Source organism: Bufo bufo, chromosome 4 (assembly GCF_905171765.1).
Source record: "Bufo bufo chromosome 4, aBufBuf1.1, whole genome shotgun sequence".
Taxonomy (NCBI): Eukaryota; Metazoa; Chordata; class Amphibia; order Anura; family Bufonidae; genus Bufo; species Bufo bufo.
In genome coordinates, this window is record NC_053392.1 from 349,896,134 (window position 1) to 349,917,650 (window position 21,517).

At 42.2% G+C, this 21,517-nt stretch overlaps 1 protein-coding gene across 2 annotated transcripts in view; it reads right to left on the reverse strand.

Annotated features, from left to right (window-relative positions):
• Positions 1–21,517, reverse strand: part of MCM9 (minichromosome maintenance 9 homologous recombination repair factor) — a 129,656-nt gene that overhangs the window by 24,611 nt on the left and 83,528 nt on the right. For both annotated transcript variants that reach the window (XM_040428928.1, XM_040428927.1), the window contains 2 exons: positions 19,925–20,099; positions 1,184–1,386 (listed from right to left, as the gene is read on the reverse strand). In XM_040428928.1, coding sequence (XP_040284862.1) covers positions 1,184–1,386; positions 19,925–20,099 — 378 coding nt within the window. The remainder of the gene's footprint in view (positions 1–1,183; positions 1,387–19,924; positions 20,100–21,517) is intronic.

Sequence of the window (21,517 nt, forward strand, 5' to 3'; positions counted from 1 at the left end):
GGTAGGATGGGATTGATTAAAATAAACAATAAAATAAAAAAAACACACTATGAAAATAATCAAATTTTTAATGTCAGTTTAAAATGGCCAGAAAATGGATGCAAAATGATTGAAAAATGGCCATGAAAAACTGATAGTGTGTCGGTTTTTCATGGGCATTTTTTTTCACTGCCGTGTGAATGTAGCCTAAGCAGTATGAAGCAAACCCCCACTAGACTCTTGAGCAGTAGAAAAGCATCCTTTGGAGTAGTTAATCACATTTCTGTCTGATGAACAAATCTGGGTTTGGAACTCGAGTGGTCTGCATAGAGCCCTGACCTCATCAAACCTCTTTAGGATGAATTGGAATGTCTTCTCATCCAATAAAAAAAAAAAAACTGACCACATCGATGCTCTTTTGGCTCAGTAAGCACACATTCCCTCAGACACGCTCCAAAATCTTGAAGAAAGCCTTTCTAGAAAAGCAGATGTTATAGCCACAAATGGGGCTTAATCATATTAGCGCCCAAGGAGGGGAATTGATTTATCAAACCCTATGTGTCAGTAAAATGGCATCAAAATGTGATATTTTAAGGGTCCATTCACATGTCCGCAATTTCGTTCTGCATTTTGCGGAACTGAATTGTGGACCCATTCATTTCTATGGGGCAGCATGATGTGCTGCCCGGATCCGGAATTGCGAATCCGCACTTTCCCGAAAAAAATAGAACATGTCCTATTCTTGTCCGCAATTGCAGACAAGAATAGGCATATTCTATTAGTGCCGGCAATGTGCGGTTCGTAAAATGCGGAACGCACATTGCCGCTGTCTGTGTTTTGTGGATCCGCAAAACACACACGGATGTGTGAATGGACCCTAAAGGGTTTTACATTGTGGTCACCACTAGGCGGTGTGTGTGGAAGTGGGGTGGCCTCCCACTGCCTGGCAAATTTGCTAAGATTTATAGCAGAAACTGGCGTAAATTATATCTCAGATCTATGCCAGCTCATAGTTGGCATAAGTTTGACTTCCTAGCACACGAGCCAGAAATGTACCTAATTTACTAATGCATGAAACGTCAGTCTTGACAAATTCTAGCCATGGTTTTGGAATGTGATGTCCAACATACAGGTTTGATGGTTAGGTGTCCACTGACATATTCTGTAGTGTTCTACACAGATTGTATCCACATCACTAATCTACCTTTATTTTCCAATATAAATGAGGAAATGATTCTGTCCCAGTCTTCATTTTTTGTGTCCAGCAATACCAGTACCAGATCAAATCTACTGAGAAGAGGACTAGCAAGTGCCACATTTACAGAAATAGATTCCTCTGGGTCATATGCTCCTTTGGGGTTTGTAGCAGCCAATATGGTGGTTCTTGTGTTTAGTTTGCATACCAACCTAAAAATCAACAGGAAAAAAAGGTCATCCCATTTAATCTCATTAACAAATTATAACTACAAGTTCTTGGTATATAAATGTGCTAGGGAAAACATTAATAATGCATCTTACCTGCACAAATAATGACGATGAAACAGCAGTATAATAAACCTATTCTCAATCCTGATACATTGCAATATTGAAATAAATGTGTACACAGTATAGCTGATAAATGTATAATTGTTAGGAGACACACCAATGGGACCACCACTGATCACTAGGGATCTTCAATGGGGCAATGATTGCGCTCCATTCAAAGTCTAAGGAGCGCAATAGAGCAGTGAGGAGAAAAAAGGGAACTCAGGACCCCAATCCTGAAAAGGGGGTAGGGTTTAAAGTTCAAAACGGAGCACCAAAATGTTGGCAAAAAGTAAGCCAACCAATATGTGGTATAAAGTTAAACAAAAGTGTATAACATGTCCAGCAAGACGCATTAAATCTATCATTCAGCATAAGCCACTGGAATACAATCTTTAGATTGTATAAATATTAGACAGGATTCAAAAATCTGCTCTAAAGTGTTTTACCATCCTCCCCACATCTCCCATGTACACCTTCAAACAACGTCATACACCTTGAGCCTTCTGTATCTGACTGAATTAGTAAACACGGGGACGGAAAACTTGCACTGAAGTGCATTCCAATTGCACCTTAATCTTAAAGGTGGTGTCCCACGAAAAATATTCTACAGTTTTCAAACCAGCACCTGGATCTGAATACTTTTATAATTGCATGTAATTAGAAATTTAGCATAGCTACTGAGTTATTCAATAAAATGTATCTGTATGGCGCCACCAGCGGTTTGTTTCTTTGACCTGCTCACTGAGAAGGCCGCACATGCTCAGTTTCATCCTTCAGTTGCCTCCTGAGCTGTGATAGGGAGAGCATGGACACTCCTCCTGAGCAGTGATGGGGAGAGCATGGACACGCCCCCTTAGCTGCAGCAGAAAAGACACTCCCCTTGAGCCGTCAGCTTGATATGAATCAGAGCAATGAATGGGGAGATCTCTGGACCCATGTGAGGTACAGGGCTGATTCTAGATTTGTTATACAGAGAATGTCATGTACTATATGATGTCTGATTTTCATTTTTAGCATTAGTCATGGGATAACCCCTTTAAGGCCACATGTATACAGTATGTTGCATATTTTGTGCAGATCTGATTCACAGTTCTGTATGCTGCAAATCCAATTACAAAGTTAGAGGTAGGTGGTGCGTCCTTAAAAATGATTTTAGGGATTTAGGTCAAAAGCTTAGGGCAAGGACCTCAAAAGGTAGTATTTTCTGAAATACCGGTACCACGAGCCACACAAGAAAGGCAGCGGGAGATTAGGGAGGTTAACAAGTGGCTCAAGAACTGATGTAGGAAGGAGGGGTTTGGGTTCCTGGAGAACTGGGATGACTTCTCTCTCGGCTACATGCTCTATCGTAGGGATGGGCTGCACCTCAATGGGAAAGTGGCAGCTGGGGGGGGGTAATTACATTATAGGATGGGAAGATAGTGCAGATAGAGACAGGGGGCAAGGTAATGGGACTGGGGGAGGAATGGATGGAGGGACTAGAATAGCTCAGAAGGAAAAGTGTAGGGTAAAAAATATACATAAACCTCTTAATTGTATGTATACTAATGCCAGAAGCCTGACTAATAAAACTGGGTAACTGGAATTAGTGATGTGTGAGGAGGACTATGACATAGTGGGAATAACTGAGACATGGCTGGATGATAGCTATGACTGGGCAGTTAATGTACAGGGTTAGAGTCTGTTTAGAAAGGATTGCCAAAACCGGAGAGGGGGCGGGGTCTGCCTTTATGTAAAGTCCTGTCTAAAGCCCACAGTCCGAGAAGATATAAGTGAGGGACATGAACATGTGGAGTCACTGTGGGTAGAAATACATGGAGGTAAAAACAACAATAAATTACTAATAGGAGTTTACTATAAACCACCTAATATAGCAGAGTCCACAGAAAATCTACTACTAAACGAGATATATGAGGCGGCAGATCATAATGATGTGGTTATTATGGGGGACTTCAACTACCCAGATATAGACTGGCAAACTGAAACCTGTACATCTGATAAAAGGAAACAGGTTCTTGGCAATAACCAAAGACAGTTACCTTTCCCAACTGGTTCAGGACCCGACTAGAGGGACGGCCATACTGGACTTAGTATTAACCAATAGACCTGACAGAACAACAGATGTGCAGGTTGGGGGACACCTGGGAAATAGTGACCATAAAGTAATAACCTTCCAATTATCATTCAAAAGAGTGTTTATTCAGGGAGGAACAAAAATACCAAACTTCAAAAAAGCTAAATTTAGCCAACTAAGAGAGGCCATAGGCCTAACTGGGACAAAGTCCTCAAAAATAAAAATACAGCCACAAAATGGGATATTTTTAAAAGCATTCTAAAATCTAATTGTGAGAGGTACATACCTTTTTGAAATAAAAGATTAAGGAACAAGAAAAAACAAATGTGGATAAATAGAATGGTGAAGAAAGCAATAAATGAAAAAAAGAAAGCATTTAACTGAAAAACTATAACGAAAAAAAAAATATATAATATGTAAAAAACAAATAAAAGCAGCCAAACTAAAGACCGAGAGAGCAAAACTAACCCTAAAATGTTTTTCAATTACCGTATTTTTCACCCTATAAGACGCTCCGGCCCATAAGACGCACCTAGGTTTTTAGAGGGGGACAATAAGAAAAAATATATTTTTCATTACACCTCAGGTCAGTCCACCAATCAGACCCCCAATGTTAATAAGACCCCAATAAGACCTCAGGTCAGACCCCAATGTGAATGACCCCCAATAAGACCTCAGATAAGAGCCCCATGCCTCTCATCAGCCCCCAAATGCCTCTCTTTAGCCCCCATATGCCTCTCTTCAGCCCTGCAATGAAATAAAAAAATAAAACGGTACCTTTCCTGCTCCGGACGCCGCCGCTCCTCACCGCCCGCGCTCGGTAATCCTCCTCTTCAGTCTGCTGTGTGTGGCGCGAAGTGTGAGGTCCTCACATGTGCGCAGCCTTCACAGCAGAGTGCCGAGGACCAGGAAGAGGCGAGTATAGCGCTTTAACCGCTTCCCGGTCCACCGGTACTAATCAGCGCTTCCATAATGGAAGCACTTGATTAGTATTCGCCTCATAAGACGCAGGGGCATTTTCCCCCACTTTTGGGGGGGGATGCGTCTTATGGGGTGAAAAATACGGTATATAAATGGTAAAAAGTATAAATCTGAAGGTGTCAGCCCTCTACAGAGTAATGAGGGGGGAGTTGCAGAGAGTGATGAGGAGAAAGCAAAGCTATTAAATATTTTTTTCTCCACTGTATTCACTGAGGACAATAAACTGTCAGATGAAATGCAGAATGTAAAAGTAAATTCCCCATTAAAAGTGCCCTATCTGACCCCGTAAGAAGTACAGCGACGTCTTAAAAAGATTAGACAAATCGCCAGGACAAGATGGCATACACCCCCGTATCCTAAGAGAATTAAGTAATTTTATAGCCAGACCCTTATTTCTGATATTTGCAGACTCTATACTGACAGGGAATGTCCCACAGGATTGGCGCATAGCAAATGTGGTGCCAATATTTAAAATGGGTCCAAAAACAGAGCCCGGAAACCATAGGCCGGTAAGTTAAACATCTGTCGTGGGTAAACTGTTAGAAGGTTTTCTAGCAGATGCTATCTTGGAGTACCTCAAGGAAAATAACGCCATATCAGCATGGCTTCATGAGGGATCGGTCATGCCAAACTAATTTAATCAGTTTCTATGAGGAGGTAAGTTCTAGACTTGACAGTGGCGAATCAATGGATGTCGTGTATCTGGACTTCTCCAAAGCATTTGACACTGTACTACATAAAAGGTTAGTATATAAAATAAGAATGATTGGATTGGGAGAAAACGTCTGTATGTGGGTAAGTAACTGGCTCAGTGATAATAACCACCCTCTGTTTTCTAATGGTACACACTCAAATTGGGTCACTGTCACTAGTGGGGTACCTCAGGGGTCAGTATTGGGCCCTATTCTCTTCAATTTATTTATTAATGATCTTGTAGAAGGCTTGCACAGTAAAATATCAATTTTTGCAGAAGACACTAAACTGTGTAAAGTAATTTACACTGAAGAGGACAGTATACTGCTACAGAGGGACCTGGATAGATTGAAGGCTTGGGCATAGAAGTAGCAGATGAGGTTTAACACTGACAAATGTAAGGTTATGCACATGGGAAGGAATAATGCAAGTCACCCGTACATACTAGATGGTAAAACACTGGGTAACACTGACATGGGAAAGGACCTAGGAATTTTAGTGAACAGCAAACTAAGCTGTAGAAACCAGTGTCAGGCAGCTGCTACCAAGGCCAATAAGATAATGGGTTGCATCAAAAGGGGCATAGATGCCCGTGATGAGAACATAGTCCTACCACTTTACAAATCACTGGTCAGACCACACATGGAGCACTGTGTACAGTTCTGAGCTCCTGTGAACAAGGCAGACATAGCAGAGCTGGAGAGGGTTCAGAGGAGGGCAACTAAAGTAATAACTGGAATGGGGGGGGGGGGGGGGGGGACTACAGTACCCTGAAAGATCATCAACATTAGGGTTAGAATGTGTCGGCAGATAAGAACCATTTGGCCCATCTAGTCTGCTCATTATACTGAATACTATGAATAGCCCCTGGCCCCATCTTATATTGAAGGATGGCCTTATGCCTATCCCATGCATGCTTAAACTCCTTCACTGTATTTGCAGCTACCACTTCTGCAGGAAGGCTATTCCATGCATCCACTACTCTCTCAGTAAAGTAATACTTCCTGATATTACTTTTAAACCTTTACCGATCTAATTTAAAACAATGTCCTCTTGTAGCAGTTTTTCTTCTTTTAAATATGCTCTCCTCTTTTACCTTGTTGATTCCCTTTATGTATTTAAAAGTTTCTATCATATCCCCTCTGTCTCGTCTTTCTTCCAAGCTATACATGTTTAATCTTTCCTGATAAGTTTTATCCTGCAATCCATATACTAGTTTAGTAGCTCTTCTCTGAACTCTCTCCAAAGTATCAATATCCTTCTGGAGATATGGTCTCCAGTACCGCGCACAACACTCCAAATGAGGTCTAACTTTAGAAAAAAAGAGGACTGAGGGGAGATCTAATTACTATGTATAAATACACTTACCTAAAGAATTATTAGGAACACCTGTTCTATTTCTCATTAATGCAATTATCTAGTCAACCAATCACATGGCAGTTGCTTCAATGCATTTAGGGGGGTGGTCCTGGTCAAGACAATCTCCTGAACTCCAAACTGAATGTCAGAATGGGAAAGAAAGGTGATTTAAGCAATTTTGAGCGTGGCATGGTTGTTGGTGCCAGACGGGCCGGTCTGAGTATTTCACAATCTGCTCAGTTACTGGGATTTTAACGCACAACCATTTCTAGGGTTTACAAAGAATGGTGTGAAAAGGGAAAAACATCCAGTATGCGGCAGTCCTGTGGGCAAAAATGCCTTGTGGATGCTAGAGGTCAGAGGAGAATGGGCCGACTGATTCAAGCTGAAAGAAGAGCAACGTTGACTGAAATAACCACTCGTTACAACCAAGGTATGCAGCAAAGCATTTGTGAAGCCACAACACGCACAACCTTGAGGCGGATGGGCTACAACAGCAGAAGACCCCACCGGGTACCACTCATCTCCACTACAAATAGGAAAAAGAGGCTACAATTTGCACGAGCTCACCAAAATTGGACTGTTGAAGACTGGAAAAATGTTGCCTGGTCTGATGAGTCTCGATTTCTGTTGAGACATTCAAATGGTAGAGTCCGAATTTGGCGTAAACAGAAGGAGAACATGTATCCATCCTCTGATGGCTACTTCCAGCAGGATAATGCACCACGTCACAAAGCTTGAATCATTTCAAATTGGTTTCTTGAACATGACAATGAGTTCACTGTACTAAAATGGCCCCCACAGTCACCAGATCTCAACCCAATAGAGCATCTTTGTGATGTGGTGGAACGGGAGCTTCGTGCCCTGGATGTGCATCCCTCAAATCTCCAACTGCAAGATGCTATCCTATCAATATGGGCCAACATTTCTAAAGAATGCTATCAGCACCTTGTTGAATCAATGCCACGTAGAATTAAGGCAGTTCTGAAGGCAAAAGGGGGTCCAACACCGTATTAGTATGGTGTTCCTAATAATTCTTTAGGTGAGTGTATATCAGGGTTCAGTACAGAGATCTATCCCATAACCTATTTATCCCCAAGACTGTGATGAGGGGACATCCTCTGCATCTGGAGAAAAGAAGGTTTGTACACAAACATAGAAGAGGATTCTTTACGGTAAGAGCAGTGAGACTATGGAACTCTCTGCCTGAGGAGGTACTCACTAAAAGAGTTCAAGAGGGGTCTGGATGTATTTCTAGAGTGTAATAATAGCTATAGCTACTAGACAGGGGTTGTTGATCAAGGGAGTTATTCCAATTACGGCAAATGGCGTAACGGAAAAAAGGGTCAAAATGGACGATTTGCCTTTTTTTTTTATCGTTTCTCTTCCCCCAAAAATGTAATAAAATTAAAATGTAATAAAAAAGTCACATACACTTCAAAATGGTATCAATAAAATCTACAGATCGTTCCGCAAAAAAATAGCCCCTACACAGCGCAGTAGACATAACTCTAAAAAAGTTATGGGGGCAGAATATGGCGATGTAAAAAATAAAAAATGTTTCAAACTTATTTTTACACTATTTAGACTTAGGCTACTTTCACACGAGCGTTCGGAGCGGATCCGTCTGATGTTTCATCAGACGGATCCGCTCCGATAATGCAGACGTTTGCATCCGTTCAGAACGGATCCGTCTGCATTATTACTTAGAAAATTTTCTAAGTCAGAAAGTAGCCTGAGCGGATCCGTTCAGACTTTACATTGAAAGTCAATGGGGAACGGATCCGCTTGAAGATTGAGCCATATGGTGTCATCTTCAAGCGGATCCGTCCCCATTGACTTCCATTATAAGTCTGGACGGATCCGCTCGCCTCCGCACGTCCAGGCGGACACCCGAACGCTGCAAGCAGCGTTCAGGTGTCCGCTCACTGAGCGGAGCGGAGGCTGAGCGCTGGCAGGCGGATGCATTCTCAGTGGATCCGCCTCCACTGAGAATGCATTAGGGCCAGACGAATGCGTTCGGGGCCGCTCGTGAGCCCCTTCAAACGGAGCGCACGAGCGGACACCCGAACGCTCGTGTGAAAGTAGCCTAAAAGGGGTCAGTACAGAGATCTCTCCCATCATCTATTTATCCCCAGGACTGTGACAGAGGAACATCCTCTGCGTCTGGAGGAAAGAAGGTTTGTACACAAACTAGAAGAGGATTCTTTACGGTAAGAGCAGTGAGACTATGGAACTATCTGCCTGAGGAGGTGGTGATGGTGAGTACAATAAAGGAATTCAAGAGGGGCCTGGATGTATTTCTGGAGTGTAATAATATTACAGGCTATAGCTACTAGAGATGGGTCGTTGATCCAGGGAGTTATTCTGATTGCCTGATTTGAGTCGGGAAGAAATTGGCTTCTACCTCACATGTTTTTTTTTGCCTTCCTCTGGATCAACTTGCAGGATAACAGGGTGAACTGGATGGACAGATTTATTTTTTCGGCCTTTTATACTATGCGCCAGATTTATCATTAGCTCAAGTCAAAATAATGGAGTGAAAAAGTCTCAAATTTTGCGCAAAAATTTGCGACTTTTATTGGCTCTGCACTTTTCTGGAAGTGGGCGTGTTTTCTTATGTAAATTTATCTCTAGACAGATATACTATTCTGACAATTTAAAAAGTCGCAAAAAAATTTGCAATTTCACTCCAGTGAGGACCATGCTTATCTTATGCGACTTTTTAATAGAACATGCGACTTTTTAGTAAAGACGTGTGACTTTTTAGTAAAGACGTGTGACTTTTTAGTAAAGACGTGTGACTTTTGTAAAGCCGCTTACTGAAGTCTGAACTGCTACCGTCAAACCACATTTATCACAGTATTAAAGGACCATTAAAGGGGTTGTCCGAGTTATGAAAAAAAAATATATAGAACAGAAAATCTGATGTATAACTGAGCTAAGCAAGTTTTATGCAAAAAAAAAATATATATATATTTCCTCATTTCCCTGGTTCTTTTCTGGCCCTTTGTTTACATGCAATAAAAACAATCTCTGCCCCTCCCCCTGCTCTGCTAAGGGAGTGAATACAAGAGCTGCCCTGAGTGACATGTCTGCCTGCTGGGAGACTCTGCAGCATGTTGTATGTGTAGGACTACAAGTCCCAGCTGTATAATGACACTGCTAAGGGAGTGAATACAAGAGCTGCCTTGAGTGACATGTCTGCCTGCTGGGAGACTCTGCAGCATGTTGTATGTGTAGGACTACAAGTCCCAGCTGTATAATGACACTGCTAAGGGAGTGGATACAAGAGCTGCCATGAGTGACATGTCTGACTGCTGGGAGAATCAACAGCAACTTGTATGTGTAGAACTACAAGTCCCAGCTGTATAATGACACTGCTAATACACACAGGATCTTCCCCCTACCTTCTTGTGCAATGCTCTCGCTAGTATGTCAGCTCCAGTGCCCAGAATTGTCTCTTCACTGCCTGCAGATCTACCCAGTCTGTGCAGCTGAAGGGGTTAAGAATCCTAGGAGAGAGAGCAGACAGCAGTGAAGGGGGAGGCGTGGCCAGCACAGTCACGTCTTGTTTACAGGCTTGTAAACGACCTTCATCAGAGCAGGGAGAGAAGCTGACATCACAGGTCATGGGACCCTCAGTGAAATCTGAGAAACCAGCCACCGGAGATAAAGTGAGTTAATTGGAAATCTGTTACATTTGCTTAGTTAGGAACATAGAAAGAACAAAACAATAACTCTGATAACTCTGACTTAGCCAAAAGTGACTTTGGACATATGTAAAAGTGGAGTAAGATGTAAATTTTATGATAAATCTGGCCATATGTTACTATGTTACTAATACCAGCTAGACGTTACAGACATTTTACGCACATAGATTGTGGTGTGGATTTTGAAAACTGCAGCATGTTCTTTCTTTCTGCAAATTTTCATTGTAGATTTGGGGCAAATCCGCAGCAAAATCTGCATGCAAATCTGCAACAAAAATCTGTGTAAAAATCTGCATGTAACACATGCATATTTTGCAATGGATTTGTCATGGAAGCGCAGAAAAATCCACTTGCACATGTGGCACAACCGTGCAAACATCTCCTGGTGGTCTGTATTAATTTGAAGAGAACAAGCAATTACTTATAGTCACATATACATGCTTTAAAAATAAAAAAAACATTGTCATAATAGTAGATCCTGAAGCAAATGTCCTTAATAGAATGTTTTTCCCCATCGCGATATAGCACCAATATATTTTTCAACAAGATTATCAGTAGGAAATAAGCATTAGGACATACTGATTAGAGCTTTTATAACCTATGTCAGAAGAAGAATAGAAAACCCTACATCCATCAATAATCCAATTCACAGAAGCAGATTCTCTAAGCAACTTGACAAAATCCTTCTACCAAGTAAGAAAACATGGTCATGACTGATTGTAATATGGGTGAACAACATGATTAGAGGGTTTTTCTCTGGGTTGAATTCCGATGACCTATACAATATCTGATCGAGGGAGTCTGACTCCCGCCAATCAGCTGTTTGAAGAGGCTGCGGTGCTCCGGTGGGCTGGAACTATTTTTTATCAAACCACTCAACATTCACAGAGAAAATATACTGTATGTGTTTAATACTATGGCTAGAATACCATACAGTGCTTATACTAAAGATGAGCAAATTGAGGAGCTTCTTCAGCAGCAGGGACAGCTCCTCGCAGGTGAAGAACTCTTGTTGAGGAGACAAATTGATTTGTTCATCACTAGTTTGTACCAATACTAAGCTGTATGTTATATACAGGTCAAGATTACACTTCTATCAGCTTGGTAACGTGCGTAATAAGAATTTGAAACGCGGTCTACAAAAAACACATCTGGGATCTGCAGGCACACATATGTGGCCTTCCACTATGGGAGATCCAAAACTAGGCGGGCACTATCCACATAACCTAGAAATATACATCATAAACAGAATAAGCTTAATATGCAACATTTGGCACCAAAATTACAGAATTCTGTCTCAAACAAAGTCAACCAATAGTTGGTACAAATTTAGACAAAAAGTGTCTAGCCATGCACCATATTTATCATCCAGCCTGAGCTCCTGTGATAAATCTGGTGCTGGTCTAGATGGGCTGTCTATGCTTACGTCATCTATGGGATTAGTAAATCTGCCTCAATGTATTTATTTATTATGCAAAAGTAGTAAAATATAAAAATATATATATAAATTTATAATGCAAATAAAAAAAAAATAATTGTGGAATTACTGTTTTTCCATTCTCCCAAGAGGTAATAAAATGTAATTAAAAAGTATGATGTTCCCCAAAATGGTGCCATTGCAAAACACAACTCATCTCACAAAAAAATGATATATCCTATATGGAACACACTGTAAAAAAGAAAGATCATTACACTTTGGTAATTTGACTTTCCAGAACCCATGACGGCACTAGAGAGGGATCCGCTCCTACAGCTGAAAGGAAGCTTTAGAGCAAATAAAAGATGAATACCTACCGTACTTCCTCCCTCAGTGGATTCCAAAGTAGTTTAGGAAGAACCGTACAGATATATCTTTAAAATCATATTTTTTTATTCATTTTTTTTACAACACCATATGAAGACAAATACAGAATTTCCATAACCAAATACAAACTAGAGTGGATGACTAAGAGAGGTGCTGTCCTGGAAAATCAAATTACTGGTAAATGTAATTATCATTTTTCCTTTCACTCATGACAGCACCACGGAGAGAGTAAAATAGGAATAAAAGGGTGTCTTCACACATGGCAGAATTTGTTGCAGAATTGTCTGCGAATGAAAATTAACTCCATTGATTTGAATGGGGCTTGCAAAAATGCATACTCTTGTAGCTAAAACAATCCCATTCAAATGAATGGAACGGATTCTCAGTTGCAGAAACTTTCTGTGATAAAATCTGCAGAATATGAAGCCATGCAAAAAGCCCATGAAGGGACCAACACTTGTCAGATCTTCCTCCTGAGGAAAGATCCAGGAAGACTTCAAATACAGTAGAGGGTGGAGGCCTGGCAGCAGTGTGACAAATCTGTTCAACTGAAGTATTAGCTTGAGTGAGCAAAAAGGTTTCATGTTTCCTTACACCATGGCGGCTGGAGCACTATTGTACATGCGTTCTTGTAACCAGCTCATGGGGGGTTTTAAATGACTTCAATATTTTCACATGTTTTCAATGTTACAATTTTCTCCCAAGTTCTCTTTTGTCAAGTAAACCTTGGAATGCCAAACTAGGCCTCGGGACAAGAGGTCCCATACTTCCAGTAGCACACTTGGTTGAATCACAGACATATACTCAGTAATGTACCCAAGCCTACTAGATTACAAGGGTGTAATTAACCGAACTCTTGTCTCATTTCTCTGAATTTCCCTAAATCATCGAAGATTAGAGCTTGGGGAACTGCATAGGCCAGCCCGAAGTCCCAATTATGAAGGAAAGCATCTAACTAAGGCTCCATTCAGACGTCCGTATGAATGGTCCGAATCCGTTCCGCAATTATGCGGAATGGGTGCGGACCCATTCATTTTCAACTGGGCCAGAAAAGATGTGGACAGCACAAAGTGTGCTGTCTGCCTCTGCACTTCCGTTCCGCGGCTTCGCAAAAAAAAATAGAACATGTCCTATTCTTGTGCACAATAGCAGACAAGAATAGGCATTTTCTATTACAGTGCTGGCAACACTTACGGACGTGTAAATGGGCCCTAAAACAGCAATTATTGGGATGTACAGAAAATGGCTTAAAGAGTGCCTGTCACTATAATAAATTCTAGTAAACCAGTCATACTGCCTGGTAGGGTTGATCATGGTCAATTATATGAGCCCTCTATTGCTGCAATCGGATGTAATATTACAGGAAAAGTCTTACTTTTATTCACCTGATAAGATCAACTGCGTATGATTTCAGGGTGGATCCCTGGCCCTGTCAATCAGGGCATGTGGGGGTCTGGTGACTGGGGAGAGGAAGAAGTGAAGGGGTGTTGAGGGGCTAGGGCAGACCCTCGCTGCTCCAAGCACCTCATTTGCATAAGCATAAAAGTAAAAATTTCACTGGAAAGTTAGATCAGTTTGCAGCCATAGAGGGTTTATTTAATTCACCAAGATCAACCCTACTAGGCAGTATGCCTGGTTTAATAGGGTTGATCATAGTGACAGGTGCTCTTTATGTTCCCTGTATGTCTAGGTCACAAATATCTCCAGCCTGTTCCACAAGAATACAATCTCAGCAACAATATAGGATTACACAGCAGAAGAGCCATTAGTTTCTACTTCTGATTAGAAAGAACAGATCATCTGAGAAGATTAACCGAATACTCACTTACTGTGCTGTTCCTAACAGAACAGAAGTGCTTTATTCCTATAATGAAGCTGTCTTCCTGATTCTTTTTTACGTAATACAATAAAGTGATAGGCCAACAAAAGCTATCAAAGCAAGAATTCTGCTCTAATAAAGACGTTTTCAGCTTTCCTTTGGCAGCCATTTTAGACTCTTGTTCAAGACTGAAATTTGTGTTTAATTTCTTAAGAAGATGGCAACTGCCCACCTGCCAATTCAAATGACTTGCTAAAAATGTAGATGTTAGTGGCCTTATATTAGGATAAGATAAGCTTTGCTCATGTTGGCAATTGACCAATTAGCCATAATGAATTATGCAAAGTATGGCTCCAATTATGAGTGTTATTTGCAGTTACACCCAGCACTCCCGTTGGACGGTGTATAAATAAAGGAGCTTGACCCAACTTTGGTGGGAAACTTGTTGAGTTCTACACCTGTCTGCTGAACTCCGTTATTCCTCTGTCGTGACGTCATTCACCTGCAACACGTGGCTCGATCCCCTACGTGACTCACTGTTGTGTTAGCCACAACATGCTTCTAGTCCACTTCTATATAGTCTATACCGGTACTTCAGACAGGGAACCCTTTAATGCAAAAAGCACAACAGGTTAAAGTTCAAATGGTCCTTATGCAGATGGTATCAAAGCCAATTAATCTCTGAAATTGAAACCTATGGATTCCTCATCTTCTACTTGGAAAAATAACCATAACAGTCTTACCAAAATCTCTTAAAAAGGTATTTATTTTTACCAAGGATAACCATTACTGAGGGAGCCTGATGGCGAAGAGGCAATTTTAGTCCATCCACTAAATTCTTCATTGTAGCCCTACATTGCAGGAAAGATGCCCAGATCCAAGACAGAGATAATGCACAAGGCCTAACTGGCTTTGAGACCAACAAAGAAATTTTCAAAAATGACTGCCCCCATTGATGACTTCAAACTAGGAGCATTAATTGGGACTTTGCTGGTGTGCCAACCATCCCGATCTTTTGACTCCAAAGTAAAAGAATTCTGAGCCTTTGCTAGTGTTCTAGACTTAATGCAGACCTGCCCATCTTAGCTGAGTTCAGAGGTCTGAGACTAGGCAAAAAAGGTCAGCAAGCCAAACAATGCACAGGGTCAGTAAACCAAACTAGGGGGAGGCTGCATACCAACCCAGCTCTGAGGCAGCCAGCCGACAAGGTTCAGAGGCAGGCCAGCCATCCACATCAAACCAAACAAAGAGGCCAAGGCAACGGAATGATACCCAGACTGCTAGACCGTTTCCTCCGGAGGTCTAAGCTCCAGTGGCCTACCAAGCTCAAATATTCCATGCAGTTCCCGCTGGAGATGGCTTCACTCCATCAGTGAGGCATTCAATGCTTCATGGCCCTAGAAGCTGCATGCTAGAGGCTCCTCTGTCTTTAGGACAGGAAACCACTTTAAGAAAAATGTAGTGTTCTATTGTAACTGCTTTAAGGCTTCCTGTCCAACTGTAGGGATGGATGTCTCTGTGGTGCTGTTATGGATGAAAGAAAAAAAAAAAAGAAAAAATTTCAATTTTTTTCTTGTTTATACCGCCTCCCAAAAAAGTAATAAAATAAAAAAATATCAAAAAGTTGTATGCACCAGAAAATGCCCTCACAGACGGAAAAATAACATTGCTACGGGGAGTTAAATTCCATTGCTGCTTCCTCTGCCATCTCTTCCCTCTCCTTCTTGACTGACAAGGCTAGACTCCTGCATAGTCATCTCCCCTGGTCTTGTCAATCAATAAGTAGAAGGAGGAGCTGGCAAAGGAAGCAGGAGGAGTAAGGGTGCACAGAGTCTCTTGGACCCGCCCTCAGTGCACGACTGCTCATTAGCATATGGAGTAAAAGTTTTATTTTACAGAATAAGGCTACTTTCACACCTGCGTTCAGGTGTCCGCTCGTGAGCTCCGTTTGAAGGGGCTCACAAGCGGCCCCGAACGCATCCGTCCAGCCCTAATGCATCCTGAGTGGACGCGGATCCACTGAGAATGCATCAGTCTGGCAGCGTTCAGCCTCCGCTCCGCTCAGTGAGCGGACACCTGAATGCTTCTTGCAGCGTTCGGGTGTCCGCCTGGCCGTGCGGAGGCGAGCGGATCCGTCCAGACTTATAATGGAAGTCAATGGGGACGGATCCGCTTGAAGATGACACTATATGGCTCAATCTTCAAGCGGATCCGTTCCCCATTGACTTTCAATGTAAAGTCTGAACGGATCCGCTCAGGCTACTTTCACATTTAGAAATTTTTCTAAGTTATAATGCAGACGGATCCGTTCTGAACGGATGCAAACGTCTGCATTATAGGAGCGGATCCGTCTGATGAAACATCAGACGGACCCGCTCCGAACGCTAGTGTGAAAGTAGCCTAAAGCAACGGATCACTAAGTGAAAGGTATCATTACATTCAGCAGAGCTAGTCCTACAGACATTGAGTGAAGCTCCTGGTGACCTGAATACAGGAGGATTTATAATCCACCCTTTCCACTGAACATCTGTCTTGCGATGGCTGAGGGTATCTGCATCACAGCAGCGCATGTCACAGCAATAGTTAGCTTTTCGTTTAACGTGGTCACCGTACAGTACGGTGATGAAATGATGAAGATGCAAACAGGAATATGCCATGCCCATACTTTTTACAGCATAATGTTATAGGAATTCTTTTTCTGTACCCTTGTAGAATTAACAACTTCATATTATACAAAAGCATCTAGATCACTTAAATGGAATGTGTTGCCTATATTGTTTTCTGCCAGTTAAAACCAGATAGAGACGCATGCTTTTTTCTAATCTTTTTATTTTCTGATTGCAGATTTTTTATTCTGTGTCCTGCACATGATTTACTAGGCCTGAGCCCTGAAGCAGCGATGGCACTGGGTTCCAGGTGGCTTCGACCGGAAGAGGTCTGAGGCCTGCATTGAGAAAGGCACTACTCAGTTGGGGCACTATAAGGGACACTATAGGGGCTATTGCTAAGCTGGGGCACTACAGGGAGCATTACTGGGGTCTTTTAGGGGCCATTTCTGGCAGCAAAATAGAGGGCATTAGTCACTGGGGGCATTACTGGTCTGGGGACTTTTAATACTTGGCACTATAGGATGCAATTTTTTTTTTTTAATACTAGAGATACTACAGGGGAATTTTTAATACAAGGGCACTATGGGGAAATGTTTTTTACTAAGGGTATTTTAGGGGAGATTGTTATTACTGGGAGCACAATAGGGGTTTTATTGCAGGGGGCACTAGAGAGACATTATTATTAATAGAGGCACTTTAGGGGGCACTAGCTTTTCTGCAGTACAGTATTTTAGGGCATTGTGGAGCACAGCGGTCACAGTATTGGGGGTGGTCGCAGGATGTGAAGACTGTGCTGAGAAAATCTGAGCAGATGAGAAAAGAAAACATCTACATCAGAGGAGACACCAGATAAATGGTATGTAGTGCTGTATTGTCCTGTGTGACCAGAAAGCATGCTGATAGAAGGGCTGGCTCTGTCCTGTGACCCGCGCCTCACTGCATTTAGGCCTCATGCACACAATTATATTTTTGGTCTGTGTCCAATCTGCATTTCTTGCATATTAAGCGCGGACCCATACATTTCTATGGGTCTGCAAAAAATGCAGTTTTCACCCGTTTGCTGTCTGCATCTGTTTTATGCTGCACTTTAGCATTTGCTTCTGCTGCACCTCTATGGTATTGATGGTCCCACCTACTTGAGTATAACCCACCTTCTTGTGTTGACCCCACATTCCGCCAATTTGGGTTCATCTACAACATAGGACCACTATTTTAATTTCCAGTGCCACTTTAAATTCCCAGGCCGCTCCTGACACTAACACAGAGCACTAGGCTCAGGACTAATATGGAGCACTAGTTTCAGGAGCCTTTTATTCATGAGGTCCCGACTCTCCCCACCCCCTACGGCTGACTGCAAAAAAAAGCTGTAAATCGGAAACAGGAGCAGTCTTGCAGCGTATGGGAAAGGAGTGTGACTTCACAAGAATGGGAATTGTGCCACAATTCTAGTGTAAAATGTTGTCTCAAATCAAGCCAACTAATAGTTGATATAGTTAGAATATAGAAATTTAAAAAAATCATGTGTTCTGTTCTTAAAGGGGTTAGCCCATGATTAATGTTGAAAAAGAAAACCAGACATCATATAATACATTACAACCTCTTTCTAACAAAGCTAGAACCAGTCCTGTACCTCACATGGATCCTGAGATTTCCTCATTCATTGCTCTGATAGATTTATATCAAGTCGACAGCTCAAGGGGAGTGTCTTTTCTGCTGCAGCTAAGGGGGCGTGTCTGTGCTCTCCCTATCACAGCTCAGGAGGAGTGTCCATGCTCTCCCTATCCCAGCTCAGGAGGCAACTGAAGGATGAAACTGAGCATGTGCGGCCATCTCAGTGAGCAGGTCAAAGAAATAACAAAAAAAAAAAACAAAGCTGCAGGTGGCACTATACAGATACATTTTATTAAATAACTATAATTTTTAAATACATGCAATTACAAAAGTATTCAGATGCAGGTGCTGGTTTGAAAACTGTAGAATATTTTTTGTGGGACAACCCCTTTAAGGCCCAACATAGCTGCATCATTAAAGGGGTTGTCTCACCTTAGAAATTTTAGGCTGCCTTTGTTCCCTAGCCCTGAACTTTATGCTACATACAGTGTGGTGACTCAAAGTGTGATGGCACAGGCAATTGGTGGTAGGATGATGTTATCCCACCTCTTGTCTGTGCGCATTCCTAAGGCATTCTATCTATGCAGATGTAGCTGTGTAGAACAGTTCCAAGGCTACTGCGCATGCACTGGAGCTGCTCTACACAAACTACAAGCTCTGATGTGAGATGGCTGGACAGAAGCTGCTGTGCAGGCGTGTGCTCTCCCGGTCACTAGAGAGGCCGGCGCTCTGCGCTGCTCCACAATGGCAGTCACTGCAGCTAGATTGCAGTGGTGTCAGATCCTCATGACAACAAGTACTCTATAAAGAGCTTGAAGATGGAAGTAAACAATAGAAAGGAGGCATTTTAGATAAAACAAGTAAGTTAGCAAGTGGCATATAGTGGCAATTTATGCATGCTATGAGTCAAAGGCTTTTGATTTTGATGACCTATCCTTCTGCCTCTATTCACTGTTTGGAATCTGGTGGCTGCAGCTACCCAAAACAGCTGTTTGGTGGGGGTGCTGGGTGTTGGACCCCCATTGATCTGATCTGGTTGATCTATCCCGAGTATAGGTCAAAAAGGGATTGTCCTGGAGTTTGAGAAATTGAAACGATAACAGGAAATTACTCACGTTTTCAATCCCCCCCCCCTCCCGCATGCAAGCTTCTGATGTATGGTGCTTGAGCAGGAAAATAAATCCTCCGCTGCTCCAGCACAAATCTCCTGTGCCTGCTGGTCTTTGTTTCATGTACTACTGTTAGGTTAAAGAGGACCTGTCACCCTTGCAATCTGCAGACAGCATGTTATAGAGCAGGAGGAGCTGAGCAAATGTATGTATAGTTTTATAGGAAAAGATTCAGCAACACTTGTAATTCATACATTTACACCTCTACTATTTCTCAGTTCAGTTGTACATGGGGCCATCTTCTCACTGACTGACAGCCATCTATGTATACACACAGAGAAAGTTATCAATCAAAGATAAAACGGCCCCCATGACTCCAAAGATAAGAGCAGAGATATAAATGTATAAATCACAAGCTTTACCAAATTTTTCCCTACTAATCTATATAGAAATCTGCTCCGCTCCTCCTGCTCTATCACATATTGCCTACAGATTGCACTGCATTTCGTGTTGACAAGTCCTCTTTAATTCATTAATCCCCTGGGCCACACCTTTAAGGGGTTAAAAGGGAAGACATTTATGCATGCACATCATACTATGAGTCCCACTAATACCTGTACATTAATATATTTTTATTGGATTTTACCCAGCTTTGGCCACGCTTATGGTCTGCTGTTCCATGGCCTCATGGATACTGGTCCTGTCGTGCTCTTTTATACTGTTGAATTCATCAATGCAGCACAGACCACCATCTGCTAGGACCAGTGCGCCAGCCTCTAAGTTCCACTCGCCAGAATCCTTCACTGCAGTCACAGTCAGTCCTAATATAAGAAAACACAAATAAGATTCCATCAGTGCAAATAATTTGCTCAAAAACCCAGTACGTAAAGGGGTACACCCATCACATGTGGTGGACAGGGGTGGCTGGGGTTACAGAGGCAGCTGAGCGCCTGCGCTGCATTGCCGGTTTTCTTAACTCCAGCCATCCCTGGACACTGCTTGCCATGGGTATTCCGATCTCAGCAATGAATGGTTGAGATAGGAATAAGGTTGAAAAGTAGTAGATATTCATATTAATATTACGTATGCCCAATAAGGGTGCTGCCACACTTATTTTTTTTCTATAGAGAAGTCTATTGGAAATGGCACACCCGAGCATGCTGTAATGTGGAAAAATACCGGGAAATTGGCTTAAAACAGTATTATAAAAAAGTGAATGCAATGATGCCTTCCACCTAGTGATCTGTTGCTTCATACTGGAGAAAAAGTACTTTTAACCCATATGCTAATGAGCAGTCATGTGCTCTGAGGGCGGGTCCAAGACACACTGTGCACCCTTACTCCTCTGCCAGTCCCTCCATCTCCTTCCTCACCGACAGGGCCAGGTTCCTGCATAGTCATCTTGCCTGGCTCAGTCAATCCAGAAGCAAGGGTGCACACAGTGGCTTGGGCCCACCATTGATGCACTTAAAGGGGTATTCCAGTGAAATAAAAAAAATAAAAAAATAAAAAATGCCTGCACTGGGAAACTAATTGGTAGAAAAAAAAAAAATAATCAAGCATATACTTACCTCACCAATTCCCCACTGCTGCCATTTGGATGGCACCTGGGCTTGCACTCCACTTCCTGCTCCTGTCCTGACAAGGCAGGAAATGGCTTTGAATGCCGCTCATCCAATTGCATCAATGACCCGCCAGTGACTGGAGGAGAAGCATTCACATTTCCTGCTGTAGTGGGACAGGACATGGATTAAAGGTACTTTTTCTCCATATATGAATGGATTGTGAGGGATATAGTAACATACTGATTTTCACCAAAATCTAGGAGGTAGTTTTTTTTAATGACCTTATTGGTCAAGAGGAACACACACTTTGCTGATAAAATACTTTTTTTTTTTTTTTTACTTTAGTATGTGTGACCAGCATTAGGGAGGGTTCACACATGGCACCTTTTGGAAAAACATCATGGGCCTAATTTATCCTTAAAAAAATCTGTTTGTTTGCGCCTTTTTCAGCACCACTTGCGAAACAAATAGTTTTGGTTTCTTCACTGCCATCAGCGTTTTCCCAAAAAGGGGGCATGACAAGGAAGGGGGGTGGGGGGGCAGTGACATTTATCTTTTTTATGACAGTTTTCTGAAGTAGAGGACTGAAATCGCTAGGTTATCATGCACCAGCGTATGTGGCTGGTCTATGATAAATCAGGGCCCATGTTCTTCCCAACACACCATGTTTCTAG